The following is a 26,362-nucleotide window of genomic DNA, read 5'->3' as shown; positions in this document are numbered from 1 at the left end:
TCAGTTAGAACCAACAACCTTTGATCGGATATCACACTGGATCAGATTTCCAGTGAGAAAGAAACACATTTAATTGTAAATTAAACTAGATCTGATTTCCATTGAGAACCAACAACCTTTATTCAGACATCAATCCGGATCTGAGTTTGAGTGAGAACCAACAACCTTTGATCAGGCATTAAACTGGTTCAGAGTTCCAGTGAGAACCAACAACTTTTTATTGGACATTAAATTCACCAGAGTTCCCATGAGAACCAACAACCTTCGGATATCGGATATCATCTGGATCAGAGTTCCAGTGAGAATGAACAACCCTTACTTGGACATTTAACTGGATCTGAGTCCAGTGAGAACCAACAAACTTTGTTTTGACTATAAACTGGATCTGCATTCCCGTGAGAACCAACAACCTTTGATCAGACATTGAACCAGATCTGAGTTCCAGTGAAAACCAACATAGTGGTCTTCAATTAAACTAGATCTGACTTCCAGTGAGAACCAACAACCTTTGATCGGACCTTAAACTGGATCAAAGTTCCATTTAGAACCAACAACCTTTGATCAGACATTGAACTGAATCAGAGTTCCAGTGAGAACCAACAACTTTTTTATTGGACATTAAATTCACAAGCGTTCCCATGAGAACCAACAACCTTTGATCGGATATCATCTGGATCAGAGTTCCAGTGAGAATGAACAACCCTTACTTGGACATTTAAGTGGATCAGAGTTCCAGTGAAAACCAACAACCTTTGATCAGACATTAAACTAGATCATAGTTTCATTGAGTACCAACAACTTTTGATCGGACATTAAACCAGATCTGAGTTCCAGTGAAAACCAACAACATTTAATTGTAAATTAAACTAGATCTGTCTCCATTGAGAACCAACAACCTTTAATTGGACATTAAACTAGATCTAAGTTCCAGTGAGAACCAACAACCTTTGATCGGATATCACACTGGATCAGAGTTCCAGTGAGAACAAACAACATTTAATTATAAATTAAACTAGATCTGTCTCCATTGAGAACCAACAACCTTTATTCAGACATCAATCTGGATCAGAGTTCCAGTGAGAACCAACAATCTTTGATCAAACATTAAACTGGACCTGAGGTCCTGTGAGAACCAACAACCTTTCTGAGCTATGCACAAATAAAGAGAATTGCGGATGACGGCCGACCTTGATGTCTCTCAGGATGTTTGTGTTGGCCAGCGTGAAGCCAGTGATATCTTTGGGCTGTCTCAGGTAACGGCCCAGACGGTCACTGAAGTCCACCATGTGGTTCTCGGTGGAGTCGATCTGCCTGAGGGCGGCGCCCAGCGAGCTGCCCCTCCTCTGCAGGTTGGTCTGCTGGCTGCACCACTGTTCCTGCAGCTCCGTCCTCTCCTGCTCCCAGGAACACTCCTCGCCCAGCTGGGACAACTGGGACACCTGGCTCGCATATTCAGACCATAGTAACTCTGTCTCCTGCCTCAAGAACTGAAAAAAGAAGAGGATTTCATTCATTCATTCATTCATGCTTTTGGGGTGTGTTAGTTGGCTGCAGGTAAGATTTAACTACGTTTTTTCCAGTTTTGATTGATTGCATGCTCTGTCTTTCATCAACAAGCTTGTACCTGTATTTCTTGGAGCCGTGTATGCAGACTTTTCAGTGAAACAGACTCAGAAGGGACATCCTTAAAGCTCAGCTCATTTTTAGCCAGTTGGGCTTGGAGGGTCCTCTTAAAATTTTCATATCTATGAAGTCAATGATTTTTTTTTTTAAATGGAAAGAATTGCAGATTATAATGACATTAACAGCATTTTCCTCAATATAATTAGCTTGTTTCTAAAAACCCCGACTGCAACATTTATTTTACCTATCAAAAGCTTCCTTTTTGGTGACTTCTGCCGGCGCCTGCTTTTCCCTCTCCTCGGCAGTCGCCTGCACCGCCACCGGGGGCGCCTGAAACGAGAGCGACGTCTACTGCAATGGTTGTCTCTCCAAAATACAAAAAAGGTGTCAAGACACTTTTGGCACTTTTCCACTACTACCTACTCGCCACGCCCCCGTCTTGTGCTTCTCCACTACGGGCCGAGGCGGGTGGAGGCGTGCAGAGAAGGTATTTTTTCTGTATCTATTCTGCCGAGGTTCCAAGCTGCTGAGTCGTATCTGACATCATCACAATACACGCCACCGATTGGTCGGTGGGCGGGGCCGTCAGACGTTTGAATCAGGAAGCGGGAATCAGCGCGAGAACGACTTGCGGCTTGCAGCGATTTTATTCAACAGGCAATGGCAGCAAAAGTCTGTTTCATGATCCAACTCTGAGGGTCAGATGTTCATAAACCTGGTGCTGAGGAGAGAATTAAAAAGGGATCTAGACGGTGATAAGGAACGACCAGATCTACCAGGAGCTCTGTCTCTTCATAGCTGCTCACGGTTCCAGCTGACTTTTCAGCAGCGCCGAGACAAACTAACAAAAAAAAAAAAAAACGCCGCCGCTTGAAGTTTCTCTCACTCTCATTTTTTAACTTGGTATCAAACACAAGCCACAGAACCAGCAGCACATCTATCATCTCCTCCAGGTTCTACATCTTTAGTGTTGTTGTCTTCTCCGTTTAGATCACACAATCAAATACGTCAGAGTCTGATCTGGGTATGGAAAAGAAATGAGGGCGAGGCGAGTCGCGCTGAGTAGGTACTAGTGGAAAAGCGCCATAAGAGCTGTCAGCCTAGGACAAGCGTGGTTTTCAATACTTGTGACTCTTACTGTACCTCAGCGTAAACCTCAGGTGTGTCCCTTGGTATTTTTGCTTCCTTTTGCATAGCCAGGTCCTCAGTGAAAGTATAATGAATCCTATAAAGTGGAAACAATGATGAATCTTTCTGAATTTCTCTTTTGAGTTCAAATGCTTCTACATAAGATTCTAGAGCAGGGGTCGGCAACCCGGGGCTCTAGAGCCGCATATGGCTCTTTAGCACCGCCCTAGTGGCTCCTGGAGCTTTTTCAAAAATATTTGACCTTTTTTTTTCCCTTTTTTCCTCTTTTTTCTTCTTTTTTTTTCTTTTTTCCTTCTTCTTTTTTCCTTTTTTTCTCTTTTTTTCTTACTTTTTCCTTTCCTTTTTAATCTCAACATTTCGACTTTTTTCTCGAAATTTCGACTTTTTTCTCAAGATTGTACTTCAACATTAATCTTGACATTTCGACTTTTTTTAAGAAATTTCGTCTTTTTTCTCGACATTTCGACTTTTTTCCCGAAGTGCATAATGAAAAAAATAATCTCCCCCCAGTTATAACTAATATAGAAACATGCAGCATGTGTTGCCTTCATTCTAAGGCTTATACGAGACTTTTCATTTTTTGCGGCTCCAGACATATTTGTTTTTTGTGTTTTTGGTCCAATATGGCTCTAAAACATTTTGGGTTGCCGACCCCTGATCTACACTCATAAGAGACTATCAAACATCACATTCAGACTTTTTATTCCTGCAAAAAATCTGCTACGTACTTTAAATTCAACATTCAATAAAATCAGTACTTTCCTGATTTTTCTCCATAAATGAAGCACAATAAAATACAACTATTTAAAGACAACTAACTATTAAAAGTCGGCATGTCACTGCCTGTCATGTCTCACGTGGTTTCAGGACGCGGCATGTCTTGCTCTCCGCTGAACTGACGCTGGATGGCGGCCAGTCTATTTTCACACTCCGTGAGCTGGGTGCGGGCCAGGCGGTGGGCGTCCTCGGGGCTCAGGGTGTCACACAACTCTTTCAACGCCTCCAAGTGCTGGCCCGCCTCGGCAAAGTCAGCTGAGATGCAAGCCTGCTGAACGTCAACAGAGGGAAAACAGTAAGTGATAATGTCATCACTTGAATCCCCTCTAACTCTGAAAACCCTGGTTTATTTGAGCATTTTCTTTGTTTTTTAGCTTCATGGCACAATATCCAGCATTTGGGTTTCACTTTCATTTTCATTTTTATTTATTCCGATCATGGAAATCTGCAAACAAAAAAAACAAACAAGTAAAATGACAACACAATCAAAAGCATATTCCATAACCAGAAAGGAGCAGGAAGAAGAAAATCTTATTCTTCCTGCCCCTCCAAAACAACATTGAATAATAATAACAGACGGTCTGCACAATTACTTAGTTAATATCACAAAGAAAGAAAAACAAAAAAAATCAAAGATAGATTGTCTGTCTCCATACACATATATTAAAAATTTTAACCATTTCATCCATACATTGCTATTTTTTTCTCTTTAAATTTCTTTTTAAACTGAAATATGTCTATACAGCCCTTTAAATCATAATGTAATGAATTCCATAACTTAATTCCAACAACAGAAACACTCATCTGCTTGTTCAGGCAAATAGATGTTTAAAATTTAATTTTCTACGACTATCTTCATTATTTTTTTTTTTTTGTGATCAAAATTTTTCTTTATTTATCTCGTACTCACAGTACAACAAATCACAACCACAGTATGCAACAGCAGTACCAGTACATAAACACAACTAAATGACGTAAGAAAATAAAAAATAAAAAATAAAGAAGGGGGGGGGGGGGGGGGGGGGGGGGGTTGGGGGGGGGGGTCCACGGACAACGATATGGAGTGCATACCAAGAATCCAGGCTGGCAGCCTGCCACTCCCTACTACTATAGCGGCAACAGTCCCATAGCCATTGTTCTCCATGCCTGAACTGTTTTGGGCTGAGCCCGGTTCAAACGTGCTGTTGTGAGCTCCAAGTTTACAATGTTCCGCAGCGCCCCCAGCCAGAAAGCGGCTAAGTGCAGATCATGTTCAAACCAGTGTTTCACTATAGCTTTCTTAGCCGCTGTGAAGCCTGCAAAGAGCATCCTTTTCTGTAGACTATCTTCATTATTTGAACTGAAAGTAAACATGTATTGTAAGTTTTCTGGTAATGCTTTACGTTTAGCTGTTACATGATTGTGAGTGTCTGTAACTTAACCAAATCATGGAGTTTCAGTTAATCTTGATTCAATAAATAATCTGTTGGTGTGTTCTCTGTAATGCGTATTGTAAATAACTCTAAGTGCTCTTTTCTGTAGTAAAAATAAAGGATTCATATTAGTTGGATATGTGTTGCCCCAGACTGCAACACAATAAGTTAAATAAGGCAAATTAATGAACAATATAAAATTCTCATTACTGTATGATTTAACACAAACTTAGCCTTATTCAAAACAAAAATATTTTTGCACACTTTTGCACTTTGAACTTGGTCTGCTCTTAGAATCTAAGCTTAATCTCAAAAAAGTTTTCTCTTCTGGCATTTGAAGGACATAAAGCAACAAACAAGCCAACCTCCACAAAGGAGCAACCAACATCCCTGTGGTTCCAAACTAAAAGAATGCTGTTTTTAATTGTTTATATCCTTTGTGTTATCCCTCTGATCACATTGATGATATCATTTTGTCTAGTCAGTGGTGTTTTTGCTTTTTTTGTTTTCTGGCCCATATTTAAGATAGAGTTGGATTACTTTTTAGACACACACCTACAAAAACAACACTCTTTTAAAACCCAGAATAAAATATTGCATTCACCAAATTCCAGGCAAACAAAACGAAGAAAGGAAGAGTCGTGAAAGCAGGTGAACAAAGCCTGCAAAGAACACCTCCAAAGAATTAAACCCCAGTGACTTTACTACCTGCGTTTGGTTGTTAAGGCAGAGGCTTAAGTACATCTCACACTGCAGGGCTACTCTATTCAATTCTTTCCTTGCTATTTCAAACTGTAGTTGCTGCAAAAAGTCAGCGATCTGAGCTCCCACAGCCTGGGATATGACATGAAATGAAGTCAGAAGAACACGTTACGTGAGAGAACATGGTACTGTGCAAAATGGGTGCACCATATGACTGATTTATGAGTTGGAGTTTTATTACGAGTCATAAAAACAGCTGGATAAAGCAGATAATTATTAGTTTGGTGCATTTACGGTTGAAAGATTCAAGCATGATAATATGTTCAGTTGTTTGTCCCCAAGGAACAAAGTGAAAAGCCAAAAATGTGTGATTGTCTAATAATTACAAGAAAAATCCATACGTTGCTTCACATGTCCCACAGGAGTAGGGCCGCCACCCGTCCCTTGAAATACGGAATTGTTCGGTAATCGGGAATTAAAAGTTGCGTTCCGTATTGAACCAATACAGACACATATTATGCTCTTATTTGTGTCATAATATACAGGTGAAGGTCGCAAAATTTGAATATATTGCAAAACTTCATTCGTAGTAAATTCAACTTAAGGTGAAACAAATATATTATTTCCCACTACATGCAAAGTGAGATATTTCAAGCCTTTATTTGTTATAATTTTGGTGATTATGACTCAGAGTTTATGAAAACCCCAAATAAAAAATCTCAAAAAATTAAAATATATTATGAAATCAATAAACAATTCAATCATCAAAATTATAACAAATAAAGGCTTAACATATCTTGCTTTGCCTGTAATAAGACTATGTAATGTACATGTATTAGTTTCACCTTTTAAGTTGAATTATTGAAATAAATTAACTTTTACACCATATTCTTCACCTGTAGTATATATTCTACATCTTGGCTGATGTGGACTTACATATATAGCATAATAATAATATAATTTAATAGCATAGGAGGATATTTCATATTTGCTAGTATGGATGGCTGTCTGTACAGTCATGCAAGTTCAATGCTATTAAAGCACTTTAAACTTTAAAGCAAAGCATTTTATTTTCTTCATATAAAATAAATACATTTCTATGCAGTTTAGAAGTTTTAGGGATGTCCCTTTTTTTTGGCTCCTGCGCTGCTGAAATCGGGGTGTCCCTTATTTGTATTTGTGAAAGGTGGCGACCCTACACAGGAGTTTAACTTGTATCGTACCTCCCACTGCGTCCTGACAGACTGAGTGAAGAACTCCATGTCTCGGAGCTGTGGGGGGGTGCAGAAGGCCTCCATGCCTCCAGCCGCCCTCAGGAACTCCTCCAGCATGTCTGGGTCCAGAGTTTTCACACCCTCCTAGAGACAAAGGCAAGCGTAGCTGCTGCATGACTCAGCACAAATCAATTCATCAGGCAAAGAGCTAAAGTAGTGAGTCAAATCTGGTAAGTGTTACATCAAATATATCTATCCCCATGTGGCTCTACTAAATCAGGGGTCGGCAACCAAAAATGTTGAAAGAGCCGTATTGGACCAAAAACACCAAAAACAACCAACACACGCAAAAAATGAAAAGTCTTGTATAAGCCTTAGAATGAAGACAACACATGCTGCATGTTTCTATATTAGTTAGAACTGGGGAAAGTTTTTTCATTATGTGCTTCGAGAAAAAAGTTGAAATGTCAAGATTAATGTTGAAGTACAATCTTGAGAAAAAAGTCGAAATGACGAGAAAAAAAGTCAAAATGTCGAGAAAAAAGTCGAAATGTCGAGGAAAAAGTCAAAATTTCGTGAAAAAAGTTGAAATGTTGATAAAAAGTCGAAATGTCGAGAAAAAAGTCGAAATGTCGAGATTAAAAAGGAAAGGAAAAAGGAAGAAAAAGAAGAAAAAAAGGTCAAACATTTTTGAAAAAGCCCCAGGAGCCGCGGGTTGCCGACCCCTGTACTAAATAGATAAAACACTAGTACTTAAATTGATATGGACTGCTGTGGGTGTTTATACAGATTAATCAGTGAGAGTTTAAAACTACAAAAAAGCACTGCTCACTGGCAAGGCAGGGAATTTTAATTTATGGGAGATTTAACAGGATAATTAAAAAATAATTGGATCTATTTGATCCGGCAGAGACACTCACTGTGTTAAATATGGTAGTCATTATGAGTTGCACAATTTACCTCTTGAACTGATGTTTGCTCTGCAGACAAGCTTTTGTCTTTAAAGGCTGTGATTAGTTCCATGATGTGTGCCTGGAGGCAATGCTTGGCCTCCTCAAATCCAATCCGGGCCAGTGCCTGGGCCTCTTTGTAGGCTTCTGTGTAGGCCTGGGGAGATGCTTGGGACAGAACAGGAGGCTTGATGGAGAGGTCCAATGACTCTGCCTGGATCTGAGGTGGCACAGTGCCCTGGGACGGCGGAGTGGTCTCGGCTGGAGGAGGTTTGGCCTCCGGAGCAGATGGGGTGTCAGATTTTACCTGGGGAAGAGTCTGAGGTCGAGCTTGTGGCGGTGATTGAGTCTTGGGTAGTGGTGGTGAGTGAATCTGCATTTGTTGTGGTAATGGTGCCTGGGGTTTGGGTAATGCCACCGACTGGGCCTGGGGTTGAGTGGGTGAATGAGCGGTGGGCTGAGATTGAGCAGCGGGTTGTGATGTACTCTCAGTCTGTACATTTGTTTGCAGTGTTGATTCAGCCTCTGAGTTTGATGCTGACAGAATCATAGGTTGTTCGGGCGCTTGGGGTTCGGGCTTAAGCTGTGTAAGTGACTCAACCCTGACTTGAGCTGGTAACTGACCTTGGGATTGAGTTTGAGACAGACCTGCTGGTTGTGATTCAGTTTGGTCCGGCACCTTGTCCTCTGATGAAGGTGGTTCTACCTGAGGTGTTGCTGGTGATGGTGTCATGTGTTGTCCTGACAAGTGGAACTGAGTCCCATATGGCGGAAAGGATTCAGTCCTAGCTTGGCTTGATGACTGAACCTTTGGTTTAGCTTTCAATTCAAATTCTGCTTGTGGTGCTAACTGGGTCAGAGGTTTTAAATGTAGAGGTGATTCACCATGAAGCTGCGTTTGTGACTGAATCATTGGTTGCAATGGGACATTGGCCTGTTGGGACTCTAGAGTGGGCTGCTGGAGTGGAAAGTTAAACTGAGGATGGAGAGTGTCAGCATGGGGCATGGCTTGTGTCAATGGCTGTGTCCAGATATGTGTTTGGGCCTGCAGAGTTTGAAGTTCGGCCTGTGGAGAAGGCTGAGGAGGAACCTGGTGTGGTAACTGTGATTGGAGAGGTATCCTTGTCTGCATTTGAGGCTGAGGATGATGCTGGGTTTGGGGTTGATGCTGAACGAATAAATATTGCTGCGATGGAGGAAGGTGATAAGGCTGGCCCTGTAGCTGTGGCGAGGTTTGAACAGAGGTATGAGACTGAACTTGGCTTTGCTGGAGTTGTGTTTGAGCCCAGGGTTGGGTGGGTGTTTGTGGACGCATATGAGGCTGAGCATATGGTGGCCCCGTAGGAGAGTACTCATGGATGCCGATCTGAGGCCCCTGCTGAGCCCACTGTGGTAAGGCTTGAGCGGTTGCATAGCTCTGAGCGTGTGGAGTTGTATGCATTGGCTGGGGGTATGGTGGGGGGATAGGAAGCCCCTGCTGGGGAAAGGGTGGATGTTTTGGCTCTTGTTTCTCGAACCACTGCTGGGATGAAATCTGAGACTGAGAGTAGTATTGTGCATGAAGCTGAGGTTGAGCTGCAGCCTGGGGATGCTGAACAGACATTGGTGGTGGCACCGGAACTGGAGTCCAAGCCTGCATGTGGCCACGAGAAGGAAGCCCTTGCTGAGGAACTGGTGTTTCCGCATGAGTAGAAGACTGAGTCACAGGATCTTTGATAAAATGAGGATGAGATGGCCGTTGAACTTGGGTTTGAACCGGAGCCGTGGTCGGAGCATGAGTTTGACCATAACTCATAGTACGAGTTTGAACTTGCTGAGACTGTGCTGGATGTTGGACCCTGGACTGAGGATACATTTGAGATTCAACTATTGGTGGAGTCTGGGTTTGACTAAAGTGTATGGTCTGACCAGAAGCCTCAGGCTGAGCATGTGATGGTGGCTTAGGAGAAGGCGGCCTGACGGGGGCCCAAGACTGTGCATGACCACGAAGTTGAAACTGGGAAGGCAAAGGAGGCTGGATATGCGAAGAAGGGGTCGTCTGCATAGGAGAGGAGGCTCTGATGGGAGCCCATGTCTGAACAGCTGGCCCATGGGCAAAAGGTTGCTGTTGCAGAGGCGGCTGAGGTCCAGCTGGAGCACATGATTGGGACTGGGTCTGATGCTGGGCCTGGCTTTGAGTCTGAGTCAGTGATTGTGCTTTCACCGGGCCATGGGGCTGTGCAGGAATTAATGTATGTGACTGAGGTGTTGGTGGCTGTTGGTTATCTGTAGACAAGCTTGACTCACTTGTGGGCTGTGTTCGTGGTTGGACTGCTGACTGAAGCTTAGACACAGTTTTAGGTTGCGACAGATTTGAAACCTTTGTTTGTGTGTTAAGCTGAGTTTGAGGCACAGTCTGGGATTTAGTCTTGGTGTCTGAATCTGGCTGTGCTTGTTTAACATCCAAGTGTGGTTTTTGTTTTTTCACTTCTTTTTGCTGCTGCTTTTGTTGTTGGGGTTGGGTTTTTTGCTTCTGCTGGTCTAGATTTTGAGAATAGTGCGTTGGTTTTTGCTGTTCTTTTTGCTTATGTTGCATCGGCTTAGTCACTTTGCCTTGTACCTCAGGGTTAGCTCTGGTACTTGATGCAAGCTGCGCAGAAACCTGAGTACTTTTTGTAGTTTGTTTGTTTGACTGTGGTTGGATCTTTTTAGTCTTAACTGTATCCTGAGAAGAACTTGGTTTTGCAGGTGTGGTTTTCTGTTCCCCTAAAGCCGTTTTCTGAAGCCAGGGCCGGTTCTTCATGGCCTGGATCTTTCTGCTTTGGAGATCCTGTGAACTGAGAGCCATTTTCTTTGCAGGTGGCTGTTGATGTGAGGTCTGCTCGTGGTGCTCTGTTATCTGTTTAACTTCTGTTTTTACTTGTACATTGGTAACTGCTTGCTGCTGTACTCTAGATTCCCACACTTCTCTCTCATGCTTCTCTGCCCGTTGCTGTTCTTGTTCTTTCTTGAGCTGGACTGGTTGCACTTGTGTCGGCATCAACTCTCGCTCTTCCTGTAGTTGCTGATGCTTGAACTTTTGCTGCTCTTGCTTTTCTGCTCCCCTCTCGATCTGTCTGTTAAGTCCCTCTTGCTGTTCTTGTGATACAAGATCTTGCACTTGAGTCTCCTCTTGTTTTTGAGACACGGTAAATGGCCACGCCTGTGATCTTTCCTGTGGTGTTGACTCGGTACTGGTCTGCATCACAGCTTCTGCATAGAGATTTGGCAATGGAGGGGTAGCCATCTTTTCCTCTCTGTACTCCTGCACTACTATCTTTGGCACAAAGGTTTCATCAAATTGTTGTAAATGTGTCTGCGGCGGCTGAGCTGACGCTCCAGTGTCTGATGCTCTCAGATGTTGAGGCTTGGCTTTAGCCTGGATTAGGACCTTTGATGGTGGACCTGGACCTGGAGGGCTTCTGCTTCTCTCCCTTCTGGAACCCAAGCTGCTTAGCATACCAATAGCTTCCTGGAAACCAAATCACACATTGGAGAGAAAAAACATGTTTTGCAATACTTACATTTTTTTTTTGTGCCATCGAGTCTCAAGTTTTTCAAGGCAAGGCAAGTTTATTTGTACAGCACAATTCAACACAAGGTAATTCAAAGTGCTTTACATCAACATTTAAAGCAGCAAGACACAATTAAACAGAAACAAGTCAATTAAAAGGGAAATAGAAATAAGTACAAATAAAAGGAAATAAAATTATAAGAAAAGAGGTAAAATAATAAAAAGCACAAGTTGTTAAAAGTAAGGGCAGTAGAGTACAGAAGGTAAGTATTTATTTAAGAGTACGCTTCAGTAAACAGTAATTATTTCATCCTGATTTGAAGGATCTACAGTTGGAGCAGACCTCAGGTCTACAGGAAGTTTGTTCCACCGGTGAGGAGCAGAATAACTGAACGCTGCTGAACCTTGCTTGGTTCTGGTTCTGGAACCACAACAAACCAGATCCAGATGAAGCTCAGGGGTCTGGGAGCTTCATAGGAACTAACAGATCCAGATGAAGCTCAGGGGTCTGGGAGCTTCATAGGAACTAACAGATCCAGATGAAGCTCAGGGGTCTGGGAGCTTCATAGGAACTAACAGATCCAGATGAAGCTCAGGGGTCTGGGAGCTTCATAGGAACTAACAGATCAACCATGTATTTTGGTCCAAGACAATTCAGGTCTTTGTAGACCAGCAGGAAGATTTTAAATCCTTTGACTCACTGGAAGCCAGTGTAGTGATTTCATGACCGGTGTAATGTGGTCTAGTTTCCTGGTGTAATATGGTCCAGTTTCCTGGTGTTTGTAAGGACTCTGGATCAGCGTTCTGGATCAGCTGCAGCTGCCTGATAGATTTCTTGTTAAGGCCTGTAAAGATGCCATTGCAATAATTCAACCTACTGAAAATGAATGCATGAATAAGTTTTTCCATGTCTTGTTTAGACAGAATCCCCTTAATTCTAGCAATGTTTTTTAGGTGGTGCAGATTTAGTGATAAACTTTAGATGGCTGTTGAAGTTCAGGTCTGAGTCAATAATTACACCAAGATTTCTGGCTTGATTTGTAGCTGTCAATGACATGGAGCCAAGGTGAGCGCTGATCTTTTCCCTTTCATTTTTAGGGCCAAAAATGATCACCTCTGTCTTTTCTGCATTTAGCTGGAGAAAATTCTGGCACATCCACTCATTGATTTGGTGAATACAGTTACTCAATGAGAGTAGGGGACTGTAATCATGTGGTGACACTGAAATATAGAGCTGTGTGTCATCGGCATAAGTATGGTAGGAAATGTTATGATGTTCCATAATCTGAGCTAGCGGTAGCATATAGATGTTAAATAGAAGCGGTCCGAGAACGGACCCTTGAAGAACCCCACATGTAAACAAGTAAAATACATGGGCATTGAACACAATTTGTTAAGAAAAAAACCCCTAACCTGTGACTGAGCAACAGCAACCCGCACGCGTTCCTGGATGGCACGGGCATGGAGATGCTGGATGGGGGAGTTCTTCTGATTGGTCATTACTATCACCTGCAGGTCTTGTTCCTCTGTAACCACCTGCCCCTCCAGTTGGAGACCACGGGAAATGATCACCTGAAAATAACAGATAACCATGAATACTCCTTAATATTTAACCCTTGTGCTGTCTTTGGGTCATGGGAGGGGGAAGGGAGAAGAGAAGGAATGAAGGAGGGGAGAAAAGATGGAAGGAAGGAAAGAAGGAAGTAAGGAAGAAAGGAGAAAAGAAGGAAGGGAGGAAAGAAGGGGGAAAGATGGAAGGATGGGAGAAAGGAGAAAAGAAGGAAAGAAGGAAGGAAGTAGGAAAGGGAGTAAGGAAGGGAGAAAAGATGGAAGGGAGGAAAGAAGGGAGAAAAGATGGAAGGGAGGAAAGAAAGGAGAAAAGATGGAAAGAAGGGATAAAGGAGAAAAGAAGGAAAGAAGGAAGGAAGTAGGAAAGGGAGTAAAGAAGGGAGAAAAGATGGAAGGAAGGAAAGAAAGGAGAAAAGATGGAAAGAAGGGATAAAGGAGAAAAGAAGGAAAGAAGGAAGGAAGTAGGAAAGGGAGTAAGGAAGGAAGAAAAGATGGAAGGGAGGAAAGAAGGGAGAAAAGATGGAAGGAAGGGAGAAAGGCGAAAAGATGGAAAGGAAGGGAGAAAGGAGAAAAGAAGGAAAGAAGGAAGGAAGTAGGGAAGGGAGTAAGGAAGGGAGAAAAGATGGAAGGGAGGAAGGAAGGAAGGAAAGAAGGGAGAAAAGGAAAGAAGGGAGGGAGGAAGGAATGGATCAAAGGAAAGAAAGAAGGGAGGGAAGAGGGAAGGAATGGAGAAAATAAGGAAAGAAGGAAGGAAGTAGGAAAGGGAGTAAGGAAGGAAGAAAAGATGGAAGGGAGGAAAGAAGGGAGAAAAGATGGAAGGAAGGGAGAAAGGCGAAAAGATGGAAAGGAAGGGAGAAAGGAGAAAAGAAGGAAAGAAGGAAGGAAGTAGGGAAGGGAGTAAGGAAGGGAGAAAAGATGGAAGGGAGGAAGGAAGGAAGGAAAGAAGGGAGAAAAGGAAAGAAGGGAGGGAGGAAGGAATGGATCAAAGGAAAGAAAGAAGGGAGGGAAGAGGGAAGGAATGGAGAAAATAAGGAAAGAAGGAAGGAAAAGCAAAGAAGGTAATAAAGGAACAAATGACCAAAGGGAGGTAGGAAGAAAAAGGAGTAAAGGAGGGTAAAAAAGGAGGAAAAGAGGAAAGGAAGAAGGAAGGAGAGGGCATGGCAGGAGGAAAGAAGGATAGATTAACCCTTGTGCTGTCTTTGGGTCATTTTGACCCAAAGACAGCACAAGGGTTAATCAAATCCAAACAGCAGGACAACCTTTCCTTGTCTGGGAACAGCTCACCTTGGCTCTGGGGTCCTGGCCCTTGTGTCGTCGATCCGTGGCCCTCAGGAGCTGAAACAGGTCTCTGGCCTCGGTCTCCCAGTGCAGGAGTTCAGCTATTCTGCTGTCCAGCCCCGACACGCTGTGCTGCAGCTCTGCACACACCTGCTCCGCCTCCAACAAGGTCTGCATCACCTGGTGAACACGGAAATGAAGATGGGAATGAAACAGATCAGCTTACATGACAAATTCTGGAAGCTGCTCAAGGGTATTCAGTAAGGAAAATATTAGCATTAGACTGCAGCTAATGTGCTCCTGAACACTGCTGTTCAAAGCTGCGATAAAGCAAAATCGTTCATACTTCGGGTATCCCAAGCCTAAGTTTGTGTAACTGATCAGACGGCCACTCAGGGGAAGGTTGGAGAGCCTCCAGATCCACTTCCTTTAGCCTCCGCAGTATGAACTAAAGGGCAGAAGGATAATATTCAACTCAAGAGGGACATTTCTCCTCATTAAAAATAATACGCACGATGCAGAATATGAACGACTGACAGCTCTATTGGGCCAACCTGCAATCTTTTCCTGTAGGTGCGTAAAGGAGCCGCCATCGCCTCCAGGGGCTCCTGGAGAATCAATGTGGCCTCTCTGATCAAAGCGTGGAGGTCCTGGATGTTGACATGGAGATCTGCTCTGGAATCTGATGCGTCCTCCTGGAAAAGATAAAAAAAAAGCCCAAGTCATTTTCTTTATTTACAGAGAATAAGAAAAAGTTGACAGTGAGACCGACTTCCAGTGGGGTTTGTTGTTAATGACAACCAGCCTTTTAATGACACTTGTATCCTTTCTATGATTTTATTCTCCCTGGGTTTCTGAAATCTAAATAAGTCTACAGCAAAGACAATTTGGCGCAGAAGATGAGTGCAGAAAAAATGTCACGGATAAAGCAGCCCGACAAAGTTGTCCATGCGTGTTAACTTACAAAAGTGTTTCTCTTGACAAACTCTGCCCAGTGTTTGTTCAGTTTTTGGAGCTCTTCGACTAAGATCCTGCTGGTCTGAGGATCCGTGGACTCCACCAGGAAGTTACCCATCTCGTTCAGGTGGACGTGCCTTGCACCCCACTCAGCCATGGACTCTGATGTCACCTTAACCAAAAAACAAGAATCAGCAGTTACACGGAATACCCAGCTGATCATGATGATGCAGAATTGGACAAACAGCAATTTCATATGATGAGACATTGTGATACCGTGGCTGACGTGAAACTCCAGCTTCCTACCCCCTGCAGGGCCGACACCTTTGAACAGACTTGAACTACGGGAATGCCATATGATGAAGTTCCTGACGGACTGATATGTTAATACCAACTCATTTGGCCACAGACTTGAATAACGAGAACACCCTATGGGGTAGTTTCCAACTGAATGATATTCATGCCGAATGCCAGAGGACGGCATTTGGCCACAGATCACTGTAGTCTGACTGTAAATACCCTTTAATTGCTTTTTGTCTTTCACCTTTGGCTTGTTGATTCTTGCCTTTTGTGCTTTGAACTTACTGTATAAAGAGTCATGATTTCAACCATTCTGGGTCAGCACACCAACCCAGACATGCTCTGCGTAGGTCTGCTCACCGCCGGCTTACTGAATAAAACTCACTACACCACAGCGGACTTCTGAACTGGTTTTGATAATATTCTTCAACACAATGCATGTTATAAAGTTTACATGTAACTGCAGTTAGATGTTAATGATCAAAATGTAATGCAACATGAAATAAAAGAGTTTATACCAGGGGTCGGCAACCCAAAATGTTCAAAGAGCCATATTAGACCAAAAACACAAAGAACAAATATGTCTGGGGCCGCAAAAAAAACGAAAAGCACATTCTGCATGTTTTTATATTAGTTATAACTGGGTCCTCGGCTGCAAATGTAGCATGCTAATGTCTTTCCACATGACTCTTTTTGTTACGCGAATCTATGGAATATTAGGACTATGGAGTATTAGTACCAGGCAGGAAAAAAATTAAAATAATATTTTAGAGGAGGAAGATTTTTTTTTCATTATGCACTTCGAGAAAAAAGTCGAAATGTCGACAAAAAAGTCAAAATTTCGTGAGAAAAGTCGAAATGTCAAGAAAAAAGTCAAAATGTAGAGAAAAAGTTGAAATGTTGAGAAAAAAGTTGAAAGGTTGAGAAAGAAGGCAAAGTTTCGACTGTATTCTTGAAATTGTATTTCAACATCAATCTCGACATTTCGACTTTTTTCTCGACATTTCGACTTTTTTCTCGAAGTGCACAATAAAAAAAAATCTTCCCCTCTCAAATATTTTTTCTCCTGCATGGTCCTGATACTCTTCCATACAAATCTTCGTTAACAGAAATGTTGAAATGTAATACTTATTTTACACATTTTTACAGCATTGGAAAACGTTAAGAATGTTTGTGTCATGTTTTCCTACAGAAACCATATTAAAACAAAAAATATATTTCCCTCCCCCATCGATTTCCATTTTCAAACATTTTTGAAAAAGCTCCACGGAGCCACTAGGGCGGCGCTAAAGAGCCGCATGCGGCTCTAGAGGGCCCCGGTTGCAGAGCCCCGGTTTATAGCATGTGCTGTTCCTGACACCAGCTAAGAAATAAACGTATGCGTTCCTATGTTTAAGCGTACCTCTGTTCTGCGGTCAGAGCCCTGCTCCAGCCAGGTTTTCCCGTGTTTAATCGTACCTCTGTTCTGTGGTCAGAGCCCTGCTCCAGCCAGGTTTTCCCGTGTTTAATCGTACCTCTGTTCTGCGGTCAGAGCCCTGCTCCAGCCAGGTTTTCCCGTGTTTAAGCGTACCTCTGTTCTGCGGTCAGAGCCCTGCTCCAGCCAGGTTTTCCCGTGTTTAATCGTACCTCTGTTCTGCGGTCGGAGCCCTGCTCCAGCCAGGTTTTCCCGTGTTTAATCGTACCTCTGTTCTGCGGTCGGAGCCCTGCTCCAGCCAGGTTTTCCCGTGTTTAATCGTACCTCTGTTCTGCGGTCGGAGCCCTGCTCCAGCCAGGTTTTCCCGTGTTTAATCGTACCTCTGTTCTGTGGTCAGAGCCCTGCTCCAGCCAGGTTTTCCCGTGTTTAATCGTACCTCTGTTCTGCGGTCAGAGCCCTGCTCCAGCCAGGTTTTCCCGTGTTTAAGCGTACCTCTGTTCTGCGGTCGGAGCCCTGCTCCAGCCAGGCTTGAAGGGAGCTGAAGCAGTCGCTGAACGAGTCCCACGCAGACAGGACCCGGCCCATGATGCCCTTGGCCGTCGTCACTTCATCCAAAACCCCAGTGGCATCCTCCTCCAGCTGCTTCACCTGCTGACTGACCTGCTTGTAATCGGCAGCTGAGGAGAAGAGAGCAACGTCAGCCCAGTCCTCCTCACTACCTTCCATCACCCAGGTGGAAATAAAGACAGAAAACCTACCCAGTGCAGATTTGCTTGAATATTTCTCAGAACTTTGCTTCAGTTTACGAAGTCCGACTTCCAGCAAAGAGGGCAACTCCTGCGTGTTGACCAGTTCCTGTGTTTACGAAAATCAGCTTTTAATGATCTACAAACAGTCCTGGCTGTCAAACAACAGAAACAACGACTACGTTTACATGCAGTCAAAATTCGGGTTATTGCTAATATTCCGGTTACTGAAACATTTGGAATATTGCGTGAGAGTTTTAAATGTGTCCCATTGAGGGAGCCGTAGTTCACTTGGCAGTAACAGGTCATTTCCCTCCTGCTGCTAGTCAAACTAACAAAGCAGTGACAGACCTGGACCACTCAGGGGAGACTCAGCAAATCTTTGCTGGGCCTTTGAACGGCAAGTTCATGTATAAAAAGAAAGAAGACGGGACTATCAACAAGAACGCAGTGATTTGTACATTTGGAAAAAATAATGTTCCTCTCAGCGGAGCTGCTCCAGCCTGAATTATCATTTAAACACTAAACATGTCCGGACAAGTTCCACTGTAAACATTACAGCTACTAGTGCTTGAATCGCTGTATACACACACGCCCTATCAGACCGGGACCAGCAGGTATCAGACCAGCTGGTGTCAGACCGGGACCAGCAGGTATCAGACCAGCTGGTGTCAGACCGGCTGGTGTCAGACCGGGACCAGCAGGTATCAGACCAGCTGGTATCAGACCAGCAGGTATCAGACCGGGACCAGCTGGTACCAGACCGGGACCAGCTGGTATCAGACCGGGACCAGCTGGTATCAGACCAGCTGGTACCAGACCGGGACCAGCTGGTATCAGACCGGGACCAGCTGGTATCAGACCGGAACCAGCTGGTACCAGACCGGGACCAGCTGGTATCAGACCAGCAGGTATCAGACCAGCAGGTATCAGACCAGCTGGTATCAGACCGGAACCAGCTGGTACCAGACCGGGACCAGCTGGTATCAGACCAGCAGGTATCAGACCAGCAGGTATCAGACCAGCTGGTATCAGACCGGGACCAGCTGGTATCTGACCTGGACCAGCTGGTATCAGACCAGCTGGTATCAGACCAGCTGGTATCATACCAGCTGGTATGATACCAGCTGGTATCAGACCGGGACCAGCTGGTATCTGACCTGGACCAGCTGGTATCAGACCAGCTGGTATCAGACCAGCTGGTATCATACCAGCTGGTATCAGACCGGGACCAGCTGGTATCAGACCGGGACCAGCCGGTATCAGACCGGGACCAGCCGGTATCAGACCGGGACCAGCCGGTATCAGACCGGGACCAGCCGGTATCAGACCGGGACCAGCCGGTATCAGACCGGGACCAGCCGGTATCAGACCGGGACCAGCTGGTATCAGACCAGCTGGTCTGATACCAGCTGGTATCAGACCGGGACCAGCCGGTATCAGACCGGGACCAGCCGGTATCAGACCGGGACCAGCCGGTATCAGACCGGGACCAGCTGGTATCAGACCGGGGCCAGCGCCACTCGTGGCCAGAGCGAGAACTGCAGGTCGCTATGCGTTCAGTGTCTTTTTGACAACGTGCACGTCGACGCGTCAAATGAACGCAGGATACGCGTGGCGGCCATGATGCGTACGAGTATGCGGTCTGAACTGCAAGTATATCTGGGGCTTAAGTTTAAAGGGAGAGTTCGGTTTTTTACAACCTGGACCTTATTTCTGGCATTTTTTATGGTCGTATACTCACCCAGGCAAGTTTGGTGTCATTTGGAGTCCTTCGGAAGATATTAGGAGTTTTGTGCGAGCCTCTTCTCCATATAACGGTAGCGGATGGGGCACAGCGGGACACAGACGATGCAGCGTCTAAATAACACATGATTGCCGCGAAACTCGTTCATTTATTTTATGAATCACTAGATCTGCTTCCAGGACCTGTTGTCTACATCCGGGGCTGTGTGTGTAACAAATAAATCAGTTTGTAAACAAGACCTCTGAACTCATGCCGTCATCTCTGTGCGCGCATCCCAGACACAGCTCTGTGTACAGCTGGAGTTCGCTACTGTTAGTTTACTGTTAGTTATTTGAAACACGAGTATACGGCTGAAGAGCTCACTGAACGGAGGACAGAGTTGACGTCATGAGTTCAGAGGTCTTGTTTACAAACTGATTTATTTGTTACACACACAGCCCCGGATGTAGACAACAGGTCCTGGAAGCAGATCTAGTGATTCATAAAATAAATGAACGAGTTTCATGGCAATCATGTGTTATTTAGACGCTGCATCGTCTGTGTCCCCCTGTGCCCCGTCTGCTACCATTATATGGAGAAGCGGCTCGCAAAAAACCCCCTAATATCTTCCGAAGGACTCCAAATGACACCAAACTTGCCTGGGTGAGTATACGACCATAAAAAATGCCAGAAATAAGGTCCAGGTTGTAAAAAAACAAACTTTCCCTTTAATGAAAAGTACTTTGAAGGGGACTTACATGCCATTCTTGCAGCAACAGCCTGACGGCCTCTGGAGAAATATACGGCCTTTTCCAGATGCGAAGCTTGGTCCTGATCTGCCCCAACAGATCCAGAACGGTGTGAAGGTGCTCTCGGTACTCCAACTTGATGTTGTGGTATTTAGCGGTCACTCTAACACTGGTGAACCTGAGGAAGTGGTTCGGAGTGTTAAAGAACTTCAGAATATGGAGCTCAAAAGCAGAACCACCTATTGGACAACATGCTCACGTGCCGCCTGCAGGTAGGGTAAGACTTGTAGATATTTAAGAGGTTTCACTGAGTCATGACACCATGGGTATCTCCATAACACTTAGCTTAAACTACGTATGCCATTTATGGTTTGCACCACAGGACGTGCAACCTCAAACATGTAAACACAAGTAAACGCACCTCCTCTTTAGCTCGTCCATCTTGTCAGTGGGAACCATCATGTTTCCGTGTTCATCCATGTTTTGGAAGGACTGAAAGCTCTTCAGCTGCTGCGGCATCTCCTCCAAGCAAACCTGTTACATTTAGAGAAGAGTTCATACAGGTTTACATTTCTGTGCTCATAAAAGTCTGGATTTTAACATCCACAAGGAGAATGAATCTGCTTTTCTGTCTCATAAATATATAATGAGTCGTATATTTAATAGTAGAAAACATGTAGAGAACATAATAGCATGAGGAACCTTCTAAGTATGTTATTGCCCAAAGGCAAGGCTAGGCAAGGTAAAGCAAAGCAAGGCAAATCGAAGGAAGGCAAAGCAGGAAGGCAAAGTAAGGCAAAGCAAGGCAAATCAAGGCAAGGGAAATCAAAGCAGAGCAAAGCAAGGCAAGGCAAGGGAAATCAAAGCAGAGCAAGGCAAGGCAAGGGAAAGTAAAGCAGAGCAAGGTAAAGCAAAGAAAAGCAAGGCTAGGCAAGGCAAGGTAAAGCAAAGCAAAGCAAGGCTAGGCTAGGCAAGGTAAAGCAAAGCAAGCCAAATTGAAGGAAGGCAAAGCTGGAAGGCAAAGTAAGGCAAAGCAAGGCAAATCAAGGCAAGGGAAATCAAAGCAGAGCAAGGCAAGGCAAGGCAAGGCCAGGCAAGGCAAAGCAAGACAAATCGAAGGAAGGCAAAGCAAGAAGGCAAAGAAAGGCAAGGGAAATCAAGGCACGGCAAGGTGAAGGAAAGTCAAGTTTATTTGTAAAACACATTTCAGCTACAAGACATTTCCAAGTGCTTAACATAAAAACCTTTCAAAAATACATCAAAAAATGTAAAAGAGTTTAAAAGCAGCATTAAAGACTGACAGGCATAAAATAAAAATAATAAAACAAATGAGATGCAAGAAATAAAGTTTGCAGTGCATTAAATAAAAAGGTTTTCAACCTTGGCTTAAAGCAGCTGAGAGTTTCAACAGCCCTGATGCATTCTGGGGGACTGTTCCACGGGTGAGGAGCATCAAAGCTGTGTTTGGTTCTCCTAAAGCGTGTCGTAGATGTCAGGAGCTGGATTGGGCGACAGCTCACCTTGAGCAGCTCTTGTTTCTCCCTGGCGTCCTCAGCAGCACAGCCGTGGTCCTGCAGGTCGTCTCCTCCCTCCCCCAGAACGTCCTCCGCCTTCAACAGCCAGCGCGCCACCTTGTCCAAGGGGGGCGGAACACTAAAATCTAACTCAATTCTGTATTTCCGTATCTAAGACAAAAGAGAGGGAGAGACGTTTCATTTCATTTTGAGCTAATTTAGTTTATTAAAAAAATAAAAAGCTATAGACCAGGGGTCGGCAACCCAAAATGTTGAATTCTCCATATTATACCAAAAACACAAAGAACAAATATGTCTGGAGCCGCAAAAAATGAAAAGTGCTGCATGTTTCTATATTAGTTAGAACTGGGGGAAGATTTTTTTTCATTATGCACTTCGAGTAAAAAGTCGAAATGTCGAGAAAAAAGTCAAAATTTTGAGAAAAAAAAGTCGAAATGTCGAGTAAAAGTAAAATGTCGAGGAAAAAGTCGAAATGTCGAGATTAAAAAGGAAAGGAAAAGGGAAGAAAAAAAGAGAAAGAAAAAAGAAAAAAAAGGAAAAAAAGAAGAAAAAAAGAAAAGAAAAAAAAAGAAGAAAAAGAGAAAAAAAGGAAAAAGAGAAAAAAAAGAGAAAAAAGGAAAAAAAAAGAAGAAAAAAAGGAAAAAAAAGGTCAAACATTTTTGAAAAAGCTCCAGGAGCCACTAGGGTGGCGCTAAAGAGCCGCATGCGGCTCTAGAGCCGCGGGTTGCCGACCCTTGGTATAGACCATAAAGACTGTAAGATATAATTTATACTTTTTAAGTACAATCAACAATAAAAAGATGTGATTTTGGAAGGCATAAAATCTTAAAAAAAAAAAGTAACACCAAGCTGCATTTTTTTCAAATGTATGAAATTATTGGTGCTGCTGATTAGAAGACCAGTTCAGAACCCAGGCAGAGGCTACTGGGAAAGTGGAGAGTAAAATTTCCGTTCCTTCACAGAAATCTAAATGACACTCCTACAGGGTGATCCATAAACCCGAGAACGTTCTCTACAACCACAGAGACCGGGAAAGAAAGGCAGAAAAAAAATGGGGCCAGACGGACTGACGTAGGAAGAAGGAGACACAGGGGTAGGAAGAGACACGCGGTCTGACGGGACACAGGTGGAAACAAGCGGAACCTTTTGGTTGAGGGCGTCCCACGCCTCTCTGAGCGCCTGCTGCTCGCCGCTCAGCTTGGGAGTTCTTCTCATCGCCGTCAGCAACGGCATGATGGGCCGCCGCTGCTCACTGAAGGACACCAGGAAGGTTTGAAACACCTGCACAAAGACAAAAGGCTTTTTATTGCCCATCTTGTACAGTTAAAAAAAGATGATTAAATAAGTGCAGTTAACTTTTCTCTCCTTTTATTTGCAATGCCCGACTCCAGGCCCGACTCCTGACCCGAGCTCTAGCTAGAAACGTACGTGGTATCTCTCTGAGTAGCTCTCTCCCTCCGTGGAGTTCCAGCCCTCCAGCAGCTCATCACAGGCCTGAACAAGCCAGCATGTGACCTCCTGCGCCTTGCGATCAGACGTTGCCTGAATGCAGAAAAGAGTTATTGCAAGAAAAATTATTACCATTTAGACAGGAAACAAGGTGATCAGAAGTGTTGACTTTTATTTAGGCTGAATTATGGTTCTGCGTTAAATCAACGCAGAGCCTACGCCGTAGGGCAGAGCCGTCTGGGGTTTGCGAGGCCCTGTGTGAAATGGCCGGGGGGGGGCTCTCACGCGTGGGGGTAGCGAGCGCATGCAAAATTGTTTGGTTTTTCGGGTCGGATCGGGTGTCTATATGCGCAATTTTAACTCTCCAGTTAGCAAAATACTGGATACCTTCCCCTGCCTCATCATCATCTCAGCTTGCCTTGACGCGGGGCCCCGCGGCTGCTTGAGACCCGGTCGGATCGGTGATTTTTGTAACTAATTTATCAAACGAGCCTTTCAGAGAGGCATTCAACTCTTCCATTTTCCTTCGTTTTTTTCTTTTTTCATTCCCTGATGGAAATTTCCTGAATCTGTCTCGTTCTCTCGACATTGTGTGACAGTTTGTTCCAACTCCATCTGTCTGGATCAGAGCAGCTTGTGTCTGCGCTTGGTCTGATCAGTTGTGTTGAACAACAGACACGCGCATCATTGCACATATATTTATTGATATGCACAGACTAGTACACATTTAGGTCTGTAATGGAACGTGACTGTTGATATTTATAAGGGAAATAAGGAAAAAAAACGGGAAAAAAAAGGCCCATAGCACGAGGCCCTTGGGGCGCGAGGCCCCGTGCGGTCGCACGGTTCGCACACCCCTTGCGGCCCTGACCGTAGGATACGCGGCTACGAATGAGTCTCTCCGTAGCCTACGCCGTTTGTTTGGTTTTTTGCACAATAGTTGTCCTTATCTCTTTGATTCACTGTGACCGGAAAAACCGGCAGCTAAACAAAGTATCAACTAGCGCTCTGGGGGGGTACTGCACCGCGGAGAAATGGAGTGACGGAGAAGTCCGAAGGGTTCACAACGGCATAACGTCAACGGCGTTGGTTTAATGCAGAACCTTAAATCAGGCTTTACATGATATTAAAAATAAAAATATGGGATGCTTCACATTTAACTGTGCAAGTGACAATCAAACATCCAATGCACGAGAACGCAACTATAAAGAACACTAGAGACCCGCCCACCAACATCCAACAGGTCTTACGGACGTCAAGACTGTCTTGGGGATATTGCTTGTCATCTATACACGTTAACGTCATGTCATGATCTACTGTAGCTGTATGATCTACACAAAATTCTTATTTGTGGAATTAATGTACCTAATAAAAACATTGAGAGCTTTATTCTTATCAGAGCCAGAGAAATGCATCAATGCTGCATGTTTGATCAAGCAAGCTTTTAACCAGCACGATCAGAATAAAGACGACTAGAACTTGGTGTAATAAACAACTGTCCCGTCATCTTTACACCAACGTGAAGTCTAAAGTTGCTTATGAATGCAATGTGATGCAGCAAATGAAACAATGATGTGATGATAATGCTGACAACCGCAAACAAACTAACTAAAAAACAGAAGGCACAAATGCATAGCAACAACAGAAATATAAATTCAGTCATGTTATGAAATCATATGAATATGGAGTTTTTCACATTCAAAATTTCCTTCAGTCTTTTTACACTTCAATCAAACCTTATTATTTTTGTATTTTAAATTACATTAATTATAACCAGTACTGCAGTTGAGGGGGGATGAGGGGGGATGGCCTCCCCCCCTGAAATAAAAACGGTCCAAATCATCCCCCCCCGAAATAAAAACGGTCAAAATCATCCCCCCTGTAAAACTGCCATCCCCCCTTTCCATCCCTTATGTCATTTCATCAATGAATGTGGTTTTACTGCTATTTCAACATTTAGAGTCATCACCAGAAAAATAACTTATTTGACAATTTTTACCCGTTTCAAGTAAATTTTCACTTGAAATAAGTAGGAAAATCTGCCAGTGGGACAAGATTTATCTTCTCATTACAAGCAAAAAAATCTTGTTCCACTGGCAGATTTTTCTACTTATTTCAAGTGAAAATCTACTTAAAACCGGTGAAAATTGTTGTTTTTTCCAGTGATGAGTCTTGTTTTAAGTGTAATGAGATTTTTTTTACTAAAATGAGACATTTTAAGAAATAAGACAAATATTCTTGTTAAGATTTTGAGTTTTTGCAGTGATCCATTTTACTTATCCTGTGAAGGACAGAGTCATATTGATAAGTTCAGAAAAGTGTTTTTTATTGTTGTGTTTTGATGTATTTGATGTAAGCCCAGTGGATATTTAAAGCTTACAGAAGGCTGCATTTAACTGCTGCTATGTCATTCCTGCAGTATTTCTGCAGGTGTTTTGGTCACTGCTATTATTTGTAATATATTATTTGTAATCAGCACAAATTATCTGTCCCCATATGATAAAATCCACCATCCCCCCTGATCTTTTTTTTACAACTCGAGTACTGATTATACCAAAGTTTTAGTCTACTCACTCCTGAAAATACATTTCTCATCCAAACCTCAAAAGGGCCAAACGTTAAATCCGATTATTTAAGCAGCGGCTTTACCTTTTAACGCATGCATCTTAGTTGTTAGTCTCTACGAGGGGAGGAAACAAGACAAAAGGTGAGAGATAATGTGGATGAAGAAGGTTTGGTGTACCTGGCGAAGAGGTGAGGCAGAGACAGCAGGAGTGTAGTGGACAGGCAGGTTGATGGGAGAGGGACCTTTGGGAGGAGTCAGGTATCGTGTCTAGGGGCAGGTGGAAAGTGACGGGAGGAAGAAAGAGTGAAAAAAGAGTGAAAAAAGGGTTCAGAGACAGAAGTAAGAAGTGTGCATGCACACGTGTGGAAAAAATATAGAGGAAAGATAAGGATCGTTACTCTAAATTGAGAGAGAATAAGAGGTTTAACCCTTGTGCTGTCTTTGGGTCAAAATGACCCAATTCTTCTATCCTTCTTTCCTCCTGCCATGCTCTCTCCTTCCTTCTTTTCCTCCTTTTTTACCCTCCTGTACTTCTTTTTCTTCCTACCTCCATTTCGTCATTCGTTCCTTTATTACCTTCTTTGCTTTTCCTTCCTTCTTTCCTTATTTTCTCCATTCCTTCCTTCTTTCTTTCCTTTTCTCCATTCCTTCCTCCCTCCCTTCTTTCCTTTTCTCCCTTCTTTCCTTCGTTTCTCCCTCCCTTCCATCTTTTCT

The 26,362-nt window shown here is 43.6% G+C and overlaps 1 protein-coding gene across 1 annotated transcript in view; it reads right to left on the bottom strand.

The window, feature by feature from the left end:
* syne2b (spectrin repeat containing, nuclear envelope 2b) overlaps window positions 1-26,362 on the bottom strand; it is a 258,903-nt gene that overhangs the window by 197,331 nt on the left and 35,210 nt on the right. The window contains exons 9-29 of the mRNA XM_061744277.1: window positions 25,826-25,915; window positions 23,062-23,175; window positions 22,777-22,914; window positions 21,619-21,783; window positions 20,520-20,632; window positions 20,108-20,276; window positions 17,636-17,732; window positions 17,370-17,554; window positions 15,171-15,335; window positions 14,761-14,901; window positions 14,553-14,654; window positions 14,213-14,386; window positions 12,773-12,931; window positions 9,086-11,317; window positions 7,838-8,284; window positions 6,887-7,021; window positions 3,630-3,820; window positions 2,767-2,848; window positions 1,868-1,953; window positions 1,625-1,745; window positions 1,188-1,487 (exon numbers count right to left, since the gene is read on the bottom strand). Of these exons, the coding sequence (XP_061600261.1) occupies window positions 1,188-1,487; window positions 1,625-1,745; window positions 1,868-1,953; window positions 2,767-2,848; window positions 3,630-3,820; window positions 6,887-7,021; window positions 7,838-8,284; window positions 9,086-11,317; window positions 12,773-12,931; window positions 14,213-14,386; window positions 14,553-14,654; window positions 14,761-14,901; window positions 15,171-15,335; window positions 17,370-17,554; window positions 17,636-17,732; window positions 20,108-20,276; window positions 20,520-20,632; window positions 21,619-21,783; window positions 22,777-22,914; window positions 23,062-23,175; window positions 25,826-25,915 (5,406 nt within the window). The remainder of the gene's footprint in view (window positions 1-1,187; window positions 1,488-1,624; window positions 1,746-1,867; window positions 1,954-2,766; window positions 2,849-3,629; window positions 3,821-6,886; window positions 7,022-7,837; window positions 8,285-9,085; window positions 11,318-12,772; window positions 12,932-14,212; window positions 14,387-14,552; window positions 14,655-14,760; window positions 14,902-15,170; window positions 15,336-17,369; window positions 17,555-17,635; window positions 17,733-20,107; window positions 20,277-20,519; window positions 20,633-21,618; window positions 21,784-22,776; window positions 22,915-23,061; window positions 23,176-25,825; window positions 25,916-26,362) is intronic.

Source organism: Cololabis saira, chromosome 16 (genome assembly GCF_033807715.1).
Source record: "Cololabis saira isolate AMF1-May2022 chromosome 16, fColSai1.1, whole genome shotgun sequence".
NCBI lineage: Eukaryota > Metazoa > Chordata > Actinopteri > Beloniformes > Belonidae > Cololabis > Cololabis saira.
The sequence above is the reverse complement of the archived record's forward strand: the minus strand, read 5'-3'. Positions and strand labels throughout refer to the sequence as shown.